At 36.6% G+C, this 18,806-nt stretch overlaps 1 protein-coding gene across 1 annotated transcript in view; it reads left to right on the top strand.

The window, feature by feature from the left end:
- The window catches only part of MALRD1 (MAM and LDL receptor class A domain containing 1), a 271,441-nt gene that overhangs the window by 25,569 nt on the left and 227,066 nt on the right, over positions 1-18,806 (top strand). The window contains exons 8-11 of the mRNA XM_080581229.1: positions 1,493-1,585; positions 3,608-3,815; positions 11,980-12,126; positions 15,084-15,193. Coding sequence (XP_080437355.1) covers positions 1,493-1,585; positions 3,608-3,815; positions 11,980-12,126; positions 15,084-15,193 — 558 coding nt within the window. The remainder of the gene's footprint in view (positions 1-1,492; positions 1,586-3,607; positions 3,816-11,979; positions 12,127-15,083; positions 15,194-18,806) is intronic.

The raw sequence follows: 18,806 nt of genomic DNA, 5'->3' as shown, positions 1-18,806 counted from the left end.
ATGAATATCTACCATGTGAACAAGTTGACAAATACCTATATCTTATAGTAATGTGGAAACTCACAGCTTTTATTTCTGAAATCAGTATGGCATGTGGTTTGTCCAAATTTGTGCTCTATGGTATTAGGATATTGGCTCAGCCTTGTCTTGCAGTTTTCCAAACCTGATCTTGAAGACATATTCAACAGAGTCTTTCAACTTTGTTAATATGTCGCAACAGTTCAAGCCTTTATAGGACAATGAGGGTAAGTAATTCACTACTGGTCACAAATCATACCAGTGTTGTTCTATTGGCTCAGACCTCTCAGTCTGTCAAGCAGCAGACAGTGTCTTCCTCCTTTTTTTTTTTTTTTTTTTAATATTGCAAGGCAGGAAATAGATAACTGTCCTTGTCTATAATATTGATAGGATTCATATACCTATCATATCCCTTCTTATTCTTCTCATGTAAGGTAAAAGTTTTTACCCTTTCAGTTTCTCTCTGTATGGGAGACTTCCATTTCTCTTACCCGGCTTCATATCATTTTCTGAACTGCCTCTAATTCTGTAATACCCTTTGTGGAAAAGATATGACCAGTACTTTGCATAGTATCTTAAAAGGCGTTGCAGTGTTGATTCTTGTAATGGTACATCTGTTTGTACATTTATCCTATAGTAAATTTTCCTCGCTTCCACTCCTCTCTCCTCACCTGCCATTCCCTTCCCTTTTGCCTGACTTTCTTGATTTGCTCTATACTGGAGCTGATTCTTGGAAACATTTTATTTAAGTTCACATTGCCATATTTCTTTTCTTTATATGAGCTTCAATATTGACAAAAATAGAATGAGCATGAGTTGGTTTTGTCAGATTTTTTTTTCATTAAAAGGGTTTTGAGTGCTTGCATAAAGGGAGTCTTAGCATATTTAGCACTCTTGCTATACTACTCCTCAGTAGGTATAGTAAAAATGGGGACTGAGGTAACTCAAAATATGATTAGGACTTGCTTGGTAGTACTCTGCTTGTTTTACTGATTGAAAACAAATAATATGATTTTAGCACAGTTTATAGGGTAATTTTGACAGACCCCAAAATTTGGTTCTAAGTAAAAAAAAAAAACTAATTCTAATATTAGCACAACTTGGTATAAGTAGTTACTTCTAAAAGAGAAAATAGTGCTAAGAATGACATGGAAATACATTGTTAAATACAGCCCTAGTATGGTTTAATTTCCATACTAATTTGCTTTAATTCATTACCAAGCTGGGTTCTGATAATTTTATATAGTGTATATGTATATATATATAAAATTAACCCATTTAATCACCATAAATATATTTTGTTTATCCTCTTTCACAAAGACTTTGATGCAAAGATTGCAAACAAATATGTCAAATTGTATTTCTTCGTTTACATAGTGGTGGTCTGGCTAGGATATGAAAAGATCAATGAGAGTAAGTGGCATAAGTAAGGGTCTAAAAAGAATTTCTTAATATTGTATTCTGTGTTCCACAGGAGGAACATATCTTGTGGGAAAACAGCATGACAACTAACAAGGAATGGGCCAAAGTGGATATACATATACCAACAGGGATGGAAAAATTAAAGGTATGAATGAAAGAAACAAGTGTTTGATTTTTGAAAATGCTTTACTTTATTGTTTATAAGTCTTCTAGGAAATGTAGGAATTTAAGAAATTTATGTATAATGTGAAGGGCTTGCTGTTCTTCATAGCATCACTTGAGTAAAGCTCTGGTCACAGATTAATAAAAGCAGTCTCCCTGTTCACATCCCAATGCTCCTGGTCTTAATAACATGCAAGAAAATGCATACACATCTCACCATTCTTTAGGAGGTCATTTGAGTCCATTTTATTACCATCTCATTAAAATAAACATGCTATTAAGTGAGATGATGTGAATGATTTTTTTGTGATTTCAGTGGAATGACGTAAATCAGTAACTGTGGGAGAGGATCTTCCCCTTGCCTTTTTTTTTTTTTTTAACGTACAGAGAAGAATTGAAGAATTATGGGTTTATATTTTAAGTAATTTTTTGTTTAGATATTCATAATTCTGTAAATAAGCTTTATATTTTACTGTTTCAACATCAGCTGGGCAGGTGATCTGTGTGAAGGACAAAGACCAATCCCTTTTCCTATAAGGAAAAAATAAAGAACCAGATGTGTATAAGATTATCTGTAGTATCCAAAAGTAAATAAACAAAAGAGTGCAGAGGTTTTATGCTCTCAGCAGCCCAAACTATGCTTTCTTATGCAAAAACAGCATGATCACTTGTGCTTAGGGAAGGACAGATAATGTAGTTATGTGACCGTGTGACATTTTCAGCACAGCATTCTGCCATTTGAACTAGTAGAGAACTGATAGTGCTTTGGGAATTTTGAAGATATTGTCTCTTAACAGAAGACAGTGATATATATAATTTTTATTTTTTAGAAAATTTTCTAGGGCTTATATAGTATGTTAGAGCCTTCTGCTTATGCCCAAAAATATTTATTCTAGTTTCCTCATGTTTTGTCCGATAATCTTCCCCAGCTTTCCTTCCACTGTATTTTCTGCCCCCTGCACATGATTGCTTTCTGAGGCTCCTACTCTGGCCATGTCCACACCTGTCAAAACCCACAACTCCATTTTTGATTTGTGCTTCCAGCTTCTGCTTGTGTCTCTTGGTGCTTTGCACCAACGCCATTTTCATCTTCTTAGTGAATTCAAGCCCACTTCCTTTTGTTTGCTGCTTTAGCTCAGGTAAAAGAAACTTGATGAGCACAGGATACTCTCCTTGCTTTGAGACTCAGAAAAGCTGGAATAAACAATGGCCGGGAGCAAGAGATGTTCTCCTAAAACTCCATTGCTCTAAATCAGCTTGTGTAAAAGTGCAAGGGAAGTCTGTAGGAGGGATAAATGCTCCCTGCATCTCTGTCTATGCCAACAGTAGTATTCAGATAGCAAGCAGGGCACAGGCTCAAGGAATGTCATGTGATAGCCAAAATAATTAAAACATTAGCATGCACACACCAAGGTTTTGACTCAAGCAAATTAGCGGTCTCACAGACAAAGCCTGGAAGAGTTCAGGGGTTGCCAGCAGCCAGGAGCCAATCTCACTACATATCTGGGTGCAGTTTGCTTGTCTTGAGAGAGATCAGCTTTGACCTATGCTATAGCAGCTAGTGTCTGATAATGATCTCTAACTTCTTCACCTGTGAGTGCAACCTGAATTTTCTGTCTTGAGCACCAGCAAAATTAGGTTCTGAAGAGACTTCAGAACAGAAGTCATGGTCGTTAGGATGTCACAGGTGAGGTCACTCTTCTGAAGTACGGTGGCAATGCTGTTTTTTAGCCAAATAGTCATGATATTTGGAGCTTTTCTTTAAACATTCTTTTTCTTAACTTCATTCTTGGAATTTGTCAAACCATTTTAGCTGAAAATTTTCAGAGAAACCAACTTGAAGTAGTCATTGCAAAATTTCAGCTTCTGATTTGATATTTGGCATGTTTTTTTAATGGAAGGCACCTAGTGCTTTTTACAAATAGGACATTACTCTTTTATGGTAGAAACAAAACAGTTTTTCCCTGTCTGTTAATTCAAGTATTTTAACTGTAACCATCCACAGCTTACTTTAAAAGGAACAATACAGAGCAGGGGGGGGTTCGTCTGTCTGAATAACATCCAGTTCTTGGATACCACACCATCAGAGCCACCAGATTTCTTCTCCTTAGAAGAATTCACCTGCACTAATGGGCAGTCCATTGAGCCTGGATCACCCTGTGACTCTCACCCAGACTGCTCTGATGGCAGCAACGAGGATCCAGCAGCCTGCTGTAAGTGAATTTTAAAAGAACACAGTGCTGAAGAGTATAGTGAAACCTAAATAGATCTATCTAAGAAATGCCTAGAAAGCTAACTGTTATTATTATTATTATTTTTCACAGAATATTTAATGATATACAAATTCATGGCAATGTTCAATTTGTCATCATGTATATTTTTTCTTTTTCTGTCTGGTCTTAGCAATATATTTTGGATTCAAATAGCAAGCTTTTTAAGTGTCTGCAGAAACACAAAATTTTGCACATTTTTATCTAAATGTGTTCCTTTCTTACAATGTTTATAATCTATTCTTCCTTAATTTGAGAGGAACTGAAATCCACCTTGGAATTTGTTTGAACACTTCTCTAATTTATACTGCCAATTAGTTTTTGGGAGAAAATGTATCAGGTGACATTAGCTGATCAGGAGGTTTATCTTAGTCATATTTTGAACTGAAGGTAACTTTGCTCAGAAGATATAGCTTTTACTGTACAGTCAAGAGAAAAAAAAATAAAATTACTGGGAATTGTCTATAACAATTACGAAATATTTTAGACCTCAATGTAAAAGTAGTTTTAGAGATCCTGCAGCTCTTAAAATAAATATTATACAGCATATGTCTGTTTGTGTGTTTGCCTGTGGCAGCAATACTTAAATATGTTTTGTAGAAAACTGTGTACATATTTCAGGTATTGGTAATGATATATGTTGCTGTGAGGTGCAGATTGAAATGTATGTCTCTCAAAGTAGCAGAATGGCAAAAACTGATAATGTTTTATCTTCAAATTCTTTGAGAAGGCTTTATGAACAATTTTTGACTGAATTCTCTTTGGCTCACATTTTAAATTTCTTAATCCTTTCAATCCCTTAAAAAGCCATGCATGAGCCGTCTCTGAAACAAGTGATATATGTGAATGTTGAAACAACATTTTCAATAGGAAGGTTTATAGTGTTCTATCTCCAGGTTCTCCTGGAGATTTTAAATACATTTTCCCTTTTTACAAGACTTGATCCTATGCTGTTAATTCTGTGCACTTGCTGGTAGGAATAATTTTCTCATGCTGTTTAGAAAGAAAAACGGGGTGAAAGTGAAGAGTACTTTATAAATCAGATTTAATTGTTTCAGTGATTTAAGGTTCCTGCTTCAGTAACATTATCAGAGAATTGTGGTGAATATTGAGTGGGAATCTAGAAGAATAATTTGAAGGCCAAATAGGGGATGAAAAATAATTCTTCTAGTACAAGAATAGCTGTTAATACTACTACACAAAGAGAAAATAAAGATAAGTCAAAACATTGTAGGCAGTTATATTTTGCACACAGTCTATTTGATTTTAACCCTTGTTGTCTCAGACGCCAGACTTTGGCATTATATAAGGCAAGTAAATAACCTAGATATAATCTGTATTTTAGTGTACAACACAGAACACCGTGGGACTCAATCTTGGTAATGCTGCTTCCATCATGCTTATGTAGATGGGTCAGAAAAATTAAAGAGTGGGCAGAAAAAAGAAAAGCCAGAACATCCCGGGAGTCTCAATGCTGTCCTTGTGACACTTTTGGAATTAGGGTGTTGTCCCATGAACTGACAGAGGCCCAGGAACTGCATAACCCTCTTCGACAGCAGTATCTAGTGCTCCACTCTCTGCTGTTGCCTCTGCAGTTGACTTGGGTTTAACACATAGCTCAGATTCTCAGTAACTTCTAGTATATTTTAATTTAAAGAAAATAACACACTCAGTTTAACCTGAGATGCAGAGATTATATGCCTCACTTTTTGTTCATTCACTGGTTAAAGATTCATCATCTTGTTCTATCAGTGCACAAAAGTATGTTCATCCTCTCTCTCTCTCAAAAAAAAAAAAAAAAAAGTGAGAAAACATGGTTTTCTAAAATATAAATAAATCACAGCAGATGCATGATTCTCTGACTACTGGCTGAAAATAAAGAACGGAAACAATATATAAAATATCCAGATAACCTTTCTAAGGTAGGTCTATTTTCATGGCTTATATTGTCTTGGATACATCATATAACGCTTTTCAGGAAAGAGGACCCCAAAGGTGGAATTTGGCTCTTCAGCAGTTTGGTTGGCTTAGAAAATTCATCTTTCTGACACTTTCTGCACTCTTGAACAAAAGAAACCTAAAGCAAAAGCTGTCCTTTATTTCTGTCCTTTGTTCTTTTCCTCCCATTATGTACATTTTCCACATAATCTTGAAATTGTCCTCTGTGATATTTTGAGTGTGCTACATCTACCCACTTCACATTTCAGTAAAAATTACTATCTGGTACAATAGGACATGTTTTAGCCTCTATTCTTTTAGGTATTTTAGCATCTACCCTTGAACACATCCCCAGTAGTTTCCTTTGATGAAGTACTCTCATGATGCAGAGCTGACAGATCTCCATACTAAATGAAAACAAAGGCAGACAGCTGTTACTTAGCAATGTGAAGATTTTTCTCTTTGAGGATTTACTTTTGCTTCATTACAATGGGGAAGGAAAATAACGTTTATCTTTGCTCATGTTAACATGACATGAATAGTCATAAAAACACAATTTATTATAAGAGCAAATATATATTTATTTTACAATACTTAAACTTTCTGTGTAAGCTCTACCTATTATATACATGTTATATAAATACATTATATACATGTTATATGAATAACATGTAGAATGAAGGAAACTAGAATAATTTTAAAGCAATTCCTGTACAGCAATTTATAATTACAAATTATTGAAAACTTCTAGAGCAGATGAACATACATGCAAATCCCATTATTACTATTCAAGTGTGAAATACAGCATTTTTATTATTCTGGAACATTTGTTTTAGTACATATTTATCTGTTTCCTGTGACATTAATTTTCTGGAATTGCCAGTATCTGTCCATCAATCTTGTATGTACGTGTGGAGAAAAAGAAGATACATCATTATTTCACAGACAACTTCATTGCTTATGAACACTATTTAGCACTGGTTTTGTGTTTCACCATCACAGTTTTGACTACTTTGGTTTCTTTTCCATTATTTTTTTGTTCACATCTTTGGCATAGCATGGTGATAGCTATGTGGTTTTATTTTTAGAAGAAGAAAAGCTTGGCAAGATGTCAGTGTGTTCTAGGATTCCTAAAACATATACAGTTTAAAAGATCTTGAGGTATATTTGGTTCATTCAACCAAATAATTAATTGGCTCCAAAGATGAGAGATTCACAGCCTCATAATAAAGACAACTGTACTGGTACAGGGCTGTAGCCACTTAATGAGATGGTTTTATTTTGATAAAATGAAACAACATCTAAGCAAGATAATTTCAGCATGGAAGTTTTCTTCAAGGACCTGTTTACTCATGCAAGCCTACCCTCTTCAGACCGTGTTGACATGAGTTTCTCTTAACACTACCAGTATTAAATTATTATTATTATTATCACTTAGAACATGTGGAAAAAATGGTTTGTGTTAATTGAAAAACTTTTCCAATGTATTTTATGAATTTAGTAAGCTCCACTTATTTCTTGAAATTCAAGTAGATGTGTTTGGGGAACATTTTTCTCCTGTTTACTTCTCAGAGTGATTGCTTTTGCAGAACTGCTGTAATAATTTAATCCTTGACTAGTAGAGACATACTGATACATCCACAAGGCAAAATAGATTACTTTTTCAAATTTGGCTTTTTATTAAAATAAATGCAAGTTGTTATTTCCTTTCTAAATTTCCTTCTCGTTTGCTGAAATATAAATAGATGAATGTCCAAAAATGAGGCTTCGCTGGGTTTGCTATCAGAACATAGAAAATCTTCCTGCAGTTTGAATCTAGTGAAATCTTCCCAGTGAAATAAATAACATAAGCTCTGATGGTAAGAGATGCAGTAGGAGAGAATATATATACCAGAAATATGCTTTACCATCTGTTTAACTTACATAACTGCAGTACAACTCCTCAAGAAATATTGGTTGTGTTGTCACTTATTTTCAAAACTATGGATGGTGAAACATTCCCTATAATCACTCAATATTTCAAACAGAAACATATTAAAAGGCTGAGAATAGTAAAAGTTATGCACTGTTTTGACAAGAAGGGAGTTTATTAATGTTGGAGCAATGAAAAAACACACCAAGAAACTCTCGTGTAGATTTGTGTGTCACATAAGTGCAAAGTTTTATTTATTTAATTATTTTCGTGCTTGATTAAACATTTAAAAGCACTCAAGTTTTTGAGAATTAAGTAGGGATAAAATTAAAGTCACACTGTTAACTTAGGCAATTAAGCTTCACTTGCATTTATAGCCTAACTGTTTTGTAACATGTTAATATTTTTAAAACTCTTGTTAATTAACATGAAGTATCACTTCCAGAAACTACATATGGTAGAACACTTGGACTTAGTAAGTGTGTCTTGTCCAAAGTCTTTGATCACAGGATGATTTGATGATTTTATATAGAATGTCATTTTAAAAACACACATGTAATGGGGAAAAAAAAAAAAAAAGAGTAGCATCCATTCTCACATATACTGAATATATAACATATACTGAACTGGAGCTGGACATTTTTCTTTGCCCCACAGAAAACAAACAAACAAACAAAAAAAAACCCACCACCATTAATGTTCTTAATAACTTAATAGTGTTGTTCAGACTTAGTCTGAAAAAATGATTGGGCTAAATATTTTGATTTGGAGTTGTCTTTTTCTGAGTATGTGTCATTTAGGTTGAATATAGCAGCAGTGGAAAAAGATGATGCGTCCTGGTTTTGGCTAGGATAGAGTTAATTTTCCTCCTAGTAGCTGGTAGGGTGCTGTGTTTTGGATGTACTATGAGAATAATGTTGAAAACACGCTGATGTTTTAATTGTTGCAGAGCAACAGTGAGCAGCCTGGGGGTGCATCAGGAGATGGGAGGGGACATACCCAGGACAGCTGACCCAAACTGGACAAAGGGGTATTCCGTGCCATCTGACGTCATGCTGAGCAATTAACGTGGGGTGGCTGGCCAGGGTGGGGGCACCGGCTGCTCGGGGATAGGTTGGGCAGTGGTCAGCAAGTTGTGAGCAATTGCAATGTGCATCACTTGTTTCGTACACATTATTAGTAGTAGTACTATTATCATTATTATTACTATTTTCCTTTCTTTTCTGTCCTAATAAGCTGTCTTTATCTCAATCCACAAGCTTTCACTTTTTTTTTTTTTTCCCCATTTTTCTTCCCCATTCTGAGGGGGTCGGGGTGTGGGTGAATGGCTGTGTGGTGCTTAGCTGCCGGCCAGGTTAAACCACAACACCATGTTTACACATTTCTAACATGTTGTGTTTAGAAAGAAGAAATTATACTAGTGCTTAATAATTTCAGAAGTGACAATTTCACAAAATTTCCCCTCTTTCCTATTGACCATCAAGGGCAGTGATGGGCTCTGTTTGACAGCCTTTTTGCTTTGCCAACTCTGCCAGTATATTATTTCCTAATGTAGTTTCATTAGTCACCTTTTCACTATGAGCCAATGGAAAACCCTGAGCTTGGCACTGAGACACATTAAATGACAACAGATCTGCTGTCATGAGCATGTGGAAGACCCTGTTCTTCATATGGCTGTAATAACTTTTTCTTTTTTTTAAAGAAAAGTAATAATAATAATAAAAAGAAACAAACAAAAAAAGGTTAAATGCTCTATCAGTCTGTAAAATATTAACCATTAGTGCCATCTTGATTTCTCTTTCATATGTAAACCATTATTTTATCTCTGTCCTGGTGCCTCTGACCTTCTAGAAACAAGTTTTTAGTTGTTTAGTATATGAGTAAGTTCCTTGTGTCTACATGGTAATTTATTGGTATCTTTTTTGGTATTACTGTGCAGTCACTTCAGTCAGCTTCTTGTGTCAAAAAACTTATACAAGGTTTAGAAAGTCCAGAGTAAGGAGAGATTTAATCAAAGAATTTTTGCTTTTTATATCACATGGGCTATATTAAGACTGCTTAGCTAAGCAAAGAACAATGCCTAGGCATGCTAATTACCATACAGAAAAACAGCTTAGTCTGGGATATCATTTTGCATATTCTACCTTAATGTATTAACAACCAAAGTCTAATTAACAAGGAACCTTGTCAAAAGCATAAGCCTTCTGTAATTAATTAAGTTAAACAAATTCCATGTTTAACTAATATACTACACCAAACAGAAAAACATACTCCATTGAATTTTAATAAACATCCAATCCAATTAAGAGATACTGGTATTTGGGCAGTGAGGAACCTCATGAAATTCAACAAGGTCAAGTGCAGGGTACTGCACCTAGGGAGGAATAACCCCAAGCACCACTGCAGGCTGGGGGCTGACCTGCTGGAGAGCAGCTCTGCAGAGAGGGACCTGGAGGTCCTGGTGGACAGCAGGCTGACCATGAGCTGGCAACGGGCCCTTGTGGCCAAGAAGGGCAACACTATCCTGGGGTACATTTGGAAGAGAGTTGTCAGCAGGTAAAGGGAGGTGATCCTCGCCCTCCACTCAGCCCTGGCGAGGCCACACCTGGAGTGTTGTGTCCAGTTCTGGGCTCCCCAGTACAAGAGGGACATGGCCCTCCTCTGGACTCGCTCCAGTAGTTCTATGAAGATGATTAGGGGACTGAAGCATCTCTCATACAAAGACAGGCTGAGAGCTGGGCCTGTTTAGCTTGGAGAAGAGAAGACTGAGAGAGGATCTTATGAATGTATACAAATATCTGAGGGGAGGGTGTCAAGAGAATGATGCCGGACTCTCTTCAGTGGTGCCAGCAACAGGACGGGAGGCAACAGGCACAAACTGAAGCACAGGAAGTTCCATCTGAATATGAGAAAACATTTCCTTACTGTAAGCATGACAGAGCACTGGAACAGGTTGATTAGAGAGGTTGTGAAGTCTCCTTCCTTGGAGATATTCAAAACCCACCTGGATGAGATCCTGTGCAATGTACGTTAGGTGACCCTGCTTGGCAGGGGGTTGGACCAGATGATTTCCAGAGGTCCCCTCCAAACTCAACCATTTTGTGATTCCATGATTTATTTTTACATTAAGAATACACTGCTCAAATAACCTTCTTATGCCAGGAACAACTTTATACTGAAATTTAATGCGATGATGCTTCAACAAAGCTATTTCATTTTGGTTTTGTACAGTCTCAAAATTAGAGTAATATTATGTCTGAGGCTTATAAGATAGAACAGAATAATTCAGTTGGAATGAATCTTCAAAGATCATTGAGTCCAACTTCCTGATGTCTTCAGGGCTAACCAAAAGTTAAAGCATATTAATGAGGACATTGTCCAAAAGTCTTTTGAACACTGACAGGCACAGGGCATCAGCCCCCTCTTTACAAAGCCTGTTTCAGTGTTTGACCACTCTCACAGTTAACAATTTTTACCTAATGTCCACTCTGAACATCCCCTGGAGCAGCTCTGTGCTGTTCCCATGCATCCCATGATGGAATGAATGTGCCATGAAGGCTGGAAAGTGCCAAGTACAATTCCAAACTAATTTTTACAATTGTGCTAAGCAGCCCAAAGAATTGTGTCCAACAGTTCTGGACTAGGAAAGAAGACTCTCATATTACACTATTCTTTTAGCAAAATAATTAATTTATTTCAAGAAATGCAAGAGTATGTTTAAGTTGGTCTAATCCATATCGACTGAGAAACTGTTATTTTACATTGCAATACAAAATTTCCAGAAGATCTAAATAATTCAAAAATTTAAATCTCATTTCCAAAAATAAAATAAGTAGCAGCTTAATTTATCTTTACTTTCAGCATATTTAAACCGCTAAATATGTTTGATTTTTTTTCCTATACACTCATAATTAAATTTCCAGGAAAATTTATCTTTTAAAAAAATGCAATTGCCCATTCATAATCTGATGGCAGCCTATGTACAGGTCTCATCCTTAGTAGGATATATATTTTTTTTTCTTTTCGACGTGCTTTCTTTAACAGTTCTGAATTTGATTAAGAACGGAAGGACCTTCCTGATTTGTTATCTGTATTTTATAACTTCTCCAGCTAAATAATACACATTTCAGTGAAACATACCAGAGATTCTTTGATTAAAACTCCTTTTACATCCAAATACAAATCACTGATAGATCTGGCATTAAACTGCTGCATCAAATTCAACTTAATGATATCTCGTTGTTCTCTGTACAACAGCTAATTACACTATATGTAATTTTGAGACTGACTTCTGTGGATGGAAGCCATTGAACACAGGTGATGCTGACTGGCACATAATGAAAGAAGAAGCTCCACTGGACAGCAGACGCCGTGACAGAGATCATACAACTAATGCTAGATATGGTGAGAGATTACATATATATACACTCTCACATACATAAATATTAATTATACTTAATGATGTTAGATTGATGAAACTGAGTTTGAAATGTATGCTGCTATATACCATGTATATAACATAGGTAACATTACAGAAAGTTTGTTTATCAGGGATACTTTTTCTTAGATGTGATATGGTTACTATGCCTTTGTGCCTTTGTAACTTTTTTTTTTTTTTGAGATGTTGCCCTTTGAACTGATATAGCTAACTTTGTTCACACATATGGTAAGCACCTTTGTATCCAGCATTCAGACAGGGACTGTTTTTTAAAATCTTATTTGGACAAAATATCACTGCAGCTTTTTGTAGAGCACAGGTAAATTCATTGGTTTTATCTAGGATAAACAGAGTGAGTGTAATATCCTTTGACCAGTGTTTCTTCCTTCATCCCATAGGTGCTATAAAATGCACTCAGCTGGAAAAAGTTGATTCCAACAGAGGGCTTGTTTAAAGCCTTTTTCCAAAATGAAAATGTTATTAGTATACTGTTTAAAATTGAAACTGCCCACTATGCTTGTCATTGTCAAATAATACTGCTAAATATTCTGTGACTTTAATTTTATTAAAATGTATTTGTTATCCTGCTTCCAGTAGAGATTAGATTACTTTAAAATTTGGATTACAGTCCAATATCCCTTTATTTCTTTTTAAAGGATACATTATCTTACTGCCAGATCTCCACACTTCTCTCATATGTTCACATTAAAGGAAAGCAAAACATTAAGAATTCCACCTTAAACATGTGAAGGCAGAGGAATCCCAGGATTATTTTATTTTATTTTATTTTATTTTATTTTATTTTATTTTGAGCAAGCCTTAGTGGGGTGTAATTATATGTGTGCATGCTGTATAATACCTCTAACTGCATGATCACATACCCTTTTTCCATTGGTCCCCAAGTGGTGAAGTGCACCAAATGGTTGCTATTCGCTTTTGGAGTAGCTATTTAATATTTCATTTCATTGTCACTCTAGAGGACCACTGAATCTGCATTACTGTGTTCTCTGCAAGTATTAGTTTCTTATGGCTTTCCAATGCTCACAGCTCCAGAAAGGAGCACTGATATGACTGTGTCTTTCCCAGAAGGGTTATTTGAGGTGTTGGTGAGATGTGGTCATAACAAAGGTGGCCTGAAGAAATATCTGCTCAGCAGTTTAAGCAGCATGTTAAACTATCCATATGAGATATGGGCTGTTGCACTTATGCTGCCTGATACCTGTATCAATGCATAGTGGGTTTGTGTCTTTATAACGAGCTGCAGGCTGCAGGTTGAAGTCTCTGCCTTGGGTAGATCTCGAGGTTACCTCACAGCATCTCTCAAACCAGTAATGGTGCATTACCCTTGTAAGTCAGTGCAAAGGTCTTTCTTGGGGTGGTTTTGTACCCATCTATCACTGTGCTTGCTTCAGACACATCCCATCTGTGCAATTAGGCTTTCAGAATTTGAGCAAGTTTTTGTCAATGTTAAATCAGAGTACTTCAGGTTTAAATAGTTGCTTGTGATGTCACTGAGTGTTCATCTCTCTTCTCTCCTGGGGAGGGCAGCAGCAAATTTTGGCTAATGAAGATCTTAACGAGGCTACTGTAGAGCCTCAGCTGCAAATTAAAAGAGGATCCTTTGATGTACCCTTGCATTGCAATGAGGGGAGCTTCCCTCTCGCCACAGCATGCAGCACGCCTGTTTGTACACAGGGCGGTAACGGTCACCTCTTTGTACTGGCCTTGCTACAGCTATGCGATTATTCACGTGGGTCTGGACCTAACCCTCTGCTTTGTTATGTATCCATGGGAAATAAATGGCTAAGGAGTATGACTGTGGCAGCACAATAGCTGATTTTCCAAGATGTAAGGCAATATGTGTATAATATCAATGCGCAAACAAGACTGAGCCCTTAGTGTCATTTTGCATAGACTTTCATGAAAAAGTCTCAGTATTCAGTGAAGGCAGCACTGACGGCATTCAAAATATGCTGCTTTAGGGCCCCTTGAAGATGTTTATCCTTTCCTACCTTTGTCTGAAGCACATCTGCTGTAGTTCAAATCCAAAGGCAGTTAGTTTGCCAGAGTTCAGATTAGATCTTTAATTAAGCTTTCATCCCCACTAGCACAGACAACAATGTCAAGTCTGTGGAGCCCATGAGAAAATATAGCTTATTCCATTGGCTCCCATGGTCTGCAACATTGTTAGCATGCTTAAAACTGTCTGGGCTGTGCTGAGAGTAAATACTGTACCCTAAAGGAAATTAATTTTTATTTCAAATTCTGTTCGTAACATTATTTAAGCCAATTAAAATGTGTCCTTTAGGGATCCCAGCTGAGGTCTGTGCTGTTTGATCTCTGGTGCGCTCTGCTCTTGCAGAGCTCTCCCCAGACCACGCTGAGATTGGAGGGGCTCAGTGTGAACAAGGCGATGGGATGTAGTTGTAGCATTTTGAGGACAAGGGTCTGATGGTTTTACCTGAAGAGGGCAGATAAAGGTGCATTTGGCAGGTCTGCCCAATAAAACCCTTGTGGAAGCAGCACATGAACCCCCCTTTGCAGGGCTGTGTGTTTATTTCCTAAAGTTAAAGTGCTTGCAGGCACCATGACGAGATAGCTTTAGCAATGGCTGCCCAAATAACAGTTTTTTCTTTACTTTCTTTCCTCATCTCTAGACTTAGTTAATTTTACTGCTGAAGAAAGAGGCAGGAGCATCCAGCAATTCTATTTTGTCTTTGCCTATATAGATATTGGTTGTCATAGCCTGGTACAGCTCCCTCCTCCTTCTCCACAGGGGCTGAACTGAAGGGAATGCTGTTCCATTTGTTTACATTTATGAATAATCTTCATATGCCTCACAGAACACAGTTACCCCTCAGAGGTAATTATTTGCCATTGGAGCATGACATATTTCTCATATTTCTTTGAATTTTGTTTACAGGAACATTCATTTACTTCAATGGATCATGTCAGATGTACACAAAGATGGCCATGTCTCATCTGGGGAGCCCTTTCCTTGTCAAGTTGTCCCCTGGGCTTTCCTGCTGTCAGGTAACAGTTTGATATGAACTGTCCCCACCTTTGTAAGCTATCAGTCACATGTTAGGGTATTTTTCTTGCTGTTAGTATTGCTGCAGAAAAACTAGCTCAATTTGAATAACAGCAGAAGAAGCAAAACACTAATTTCTTGGGAGGAAGGAGTTTCAGGAGGCTTTTTTATTGCTTCGCTGACTTACATTTATATCATATTATTATTCTTTCTAAAACGTTCACAAGGTGGCTCAGATTTAAGGCTATACTTCAGAGTTTTCTATGCTATGAAAAAAAAAAAATAGCTGGACAACATTATTAGGGTCATATCAGCTCACAGTCAAATCAGCCTGCCTTATGAGGAAAAGCTGGCAAAGAATCATCATGCTCTTGTCTGTAAGCAGAAAATACTCCTACATCCAGCTTTCCATTCCTGGAGATCTGTGGTTGGTATACAGATTAAATAAATTGGTGTGATTGGAGAGAGTTGGCTACCATGCTCCAGATATACTAAATTTTAAGAATAGTTAGAGGGGGTAGTTTATTAAGCTGATCTGTGCAGTCATTAAAAGCCTACCTTGAAGTGATTTTTTTGGTCAAGTATCTTGTACCTCTGTAGAGGAATGCAAAAACAAGGGGTCAGGAGTGCTCAAAAAGAAAAAAAAATCTGGAAGGAAAAATTAAAATACAATTTTATGATTAAAATGTTGGAATGTTTGACAAAATTATTTCAAAACTGAAATTGAAGGAATATATACAATTAAATAAATATATATATAACAGCTTTTAACTGCATTTTGTTTATTCCTTTTGCTCACTGAATAAAGTGAATAGATTCTGTACATCTTTATGTAAGCATTTTCTTTTTTCCTGAGTCTTTTTTAGTTTTCCATTACTTAACTTTTCAAACCTTCTGACATGTTGGGGAGATGTTAAGATATGTGATTCCAGAGTTATGTTTTCTGCTACTTTATGATGCCTCCTGATTTAAGAAGTCACATAAGAGGAAAGGAAAAGAGTGAAAGTACATCAAAATCATTTTCCTGTGTTAGTGGTTAAAAAGAGGCTTCAGAGAAACAGAATAAAATTGAGATTGGTTGCTTTTTCAAACCCAATGTAGAATAAAAACTGTAATTTCATTTAGGAATTTTTTTTTTTTTCCCTCAGAAATAAAAGTCACTTAAACAATATATGGAGGAACAGCACATAGAAAGTCAAACAAATAATCTTAAGAACACCTCGCTATCACTGAACACAGTCTCTCACTTCTTAATCTTCACATGTCATCATACTCTTCTAAAGAATCAGAAATAAAATAGATGCAGAATGAAATCAAGCAGAATGGTGCTGCAGGGAACACAGAAGGCCTCACAGCATCCCATTGGAACCCTGCATGTTGCATGAGACCTGGGAAACCAACAACCTTTATACACACAGTGCATTCATTCAGGCAGCTTCACATCTCTTTTGTAGACTTTGATACTGGGCAGATAAGCACCTTTCAAGTTCAAATGAACTTATCTTAGAATCCCTTAAGGTTAGCTGGGCACAACTGGTGTGTGAATCAATGAATCATTCCAGTTAAGACATCTTGCAGAGTTGGCTCTGCATTCCAAATAAATATAAGTGCAGTGAGGATGTATGTACCCTTCTCTAATACAAAGTCAGAAAAATAGCTATTTTCAATCTTGAATATGCACATACTGTATGTATTTAAAGTTTTGAGATTCACCAAAAGCTAGTGCAAGTTCTTATCCAGCTATACAGGTCTGAAAAAAAGAGTGTTTCTGAAGACTGGAATCTTGGCTTTCTGCCACATTTCCCCTGTGGACTTTTATATCTCGGAAAGAGCAAGGAATAGTGGTTGCTCATTAGGAAGTGTATTGGTGTGTTATGCTCTCTGCGTATAAATGTGAGATGTTGTCCTATGTTGGATGTCCCACTGAGAGGATAAAGGGATCTGCATAGAGATCTATGTTTATTAAAAGCTTTCAAAGTTCTTTGGTTCCAGGCGTTAAAAAAGAAAAAAAAAAAAAAAAAAAAAAAGGAAAAAGGAAAATCAGAGTTGAGGGATAGTAGTTTTACATTGTACCTTACTAGTTAATTGAAGCTTAGAAGTAAATTCTTTGTGCAGCTTCTTGTAGCTGAGTTTTTCAGTAGTTGTCAGGTAAGAAACATCTTCATTTAACTCAAGGTTTAAGAGCTGTAGAAACAAATTTCTAGTCCAAGCTCTGTTTATGTTCCTAATGGACAGAAAAGTCATCCTGAAGTAGAACATGTAGTCATAGTGAGCAAAGGTAGTTTTATTCTTATGTAAGGAAAAGCCAGAAAAAATATAATAATTTGAAAAGCTATTTGACTCTTTAGAGTATAGCTGTTCAAACAGCTCATTTTGAAAAGTGTTTGAATACCTGCTGCATCCCTTAAGATGTCTGTTGGGGGAAAAAAGCTACACAAAAGTATTTAAAATTATTTTAAAATCTTGACATTACACAATACATAATTTCCATGAGTGGGGAAAAAAGGAGTACTGTGGGAAACTGACAGACCAAGTCCATGGACCATGAAGCCTGGAGATAATTAAAAAATAGTGTAGTGTGTTGTGAAAAAGAATATTTCCATCAGTAACTGCTGATCTACCTTGTCCTATGTAACAGAAGTCAAAAGAAACTCTCCTTTCATACATAAAAGTTGTATCTTTAATGCACTTGCCTTTTTAAGAGATTAAATTTGGTGTGTGAAGTGAAAGGTAGTGCATGCACACACATGATGACTTTCAGATTATTAGCTGATGATTTGTAGGTAAAGAGTTCTCAAATTGACCAGTCCTGCTCTTCGACTTGGTAGGCACAATAACGGCCTACAGCTCTAACATAAGTGTTAATGTGATAATTAGGAAAAACTCCTTTCGAAGACTGGTTATACTAAAACTACTACTTCCCTTAGCATAAATGAATAAATAAATAAATAGAATTGACCATGATATATGTATGAATTAATGTTTATTTCCATGCTTTACATAGATTTAGTGTTCTGAAAATAAGTTATTCTGAGCATTGCTGCTGCTCAGACATCCTTCAGAAAAAGCAGTGGCCTCTAAGGGAAGAGATATTTGAAGGGACTTGGCTGGGGAGATGTCTTGGGGACAAGCAGGGAAGATATGCTTGTAAGAGCATTTTGACGGGGACATGGCTGGAGATGCACCCATGTTTAGCTTAGAAATGAGAAGAGTGAGGGGAGACCTCATCAATGTGTATAAATATCTGAGAGGAGGGTGTTGAGAAAATGAAGCTGGACTCTTTTCAGTTGTGTGCAGTGACAGGACGAGAGGCAACGGGCACAAACTGAAGCACAGGAGGTTCCAGCTGAGTGTGAGAAAACATTTCGTTACTGTGAAGATGACAGAGCACTGGAGCAGGCTGCCCAGAGAGGTTGTGAAGTCTTCTTCTCTGGACATACTCAAAACCTGTCTGGATACCACCCTGCACAACATGCTCTAGGTGACCCTGCTCATCAGGGGCGTTAGACTAGATGATCTCCATAGGTCCCTTCCGAACTCAGCCATTCTGTGATCCTGTAAACAAGGTGATCCATGCTTTCAGAGGACATTTGTTTTCTTTTTTTTTTTTTCCTA

Source organism: Anser brachyrhynchus, assembly GCF_964034855.1.
Source record: "Anser brachyrhynchus genome assembly, chromosome: 2".
Classification (NCBI taxonomy): domain Eukaryota; kingdom Metazoa; phylum Chordata; class Aves; order Anseriformes; family Anatidae; genus Anser; species Anser brachyrhynchus.
The sequence above is the reverse complement of the archived record's forward strand: the minus strand, read 5'-3'. Positions and strand labels throughout refer to the sequence as shown.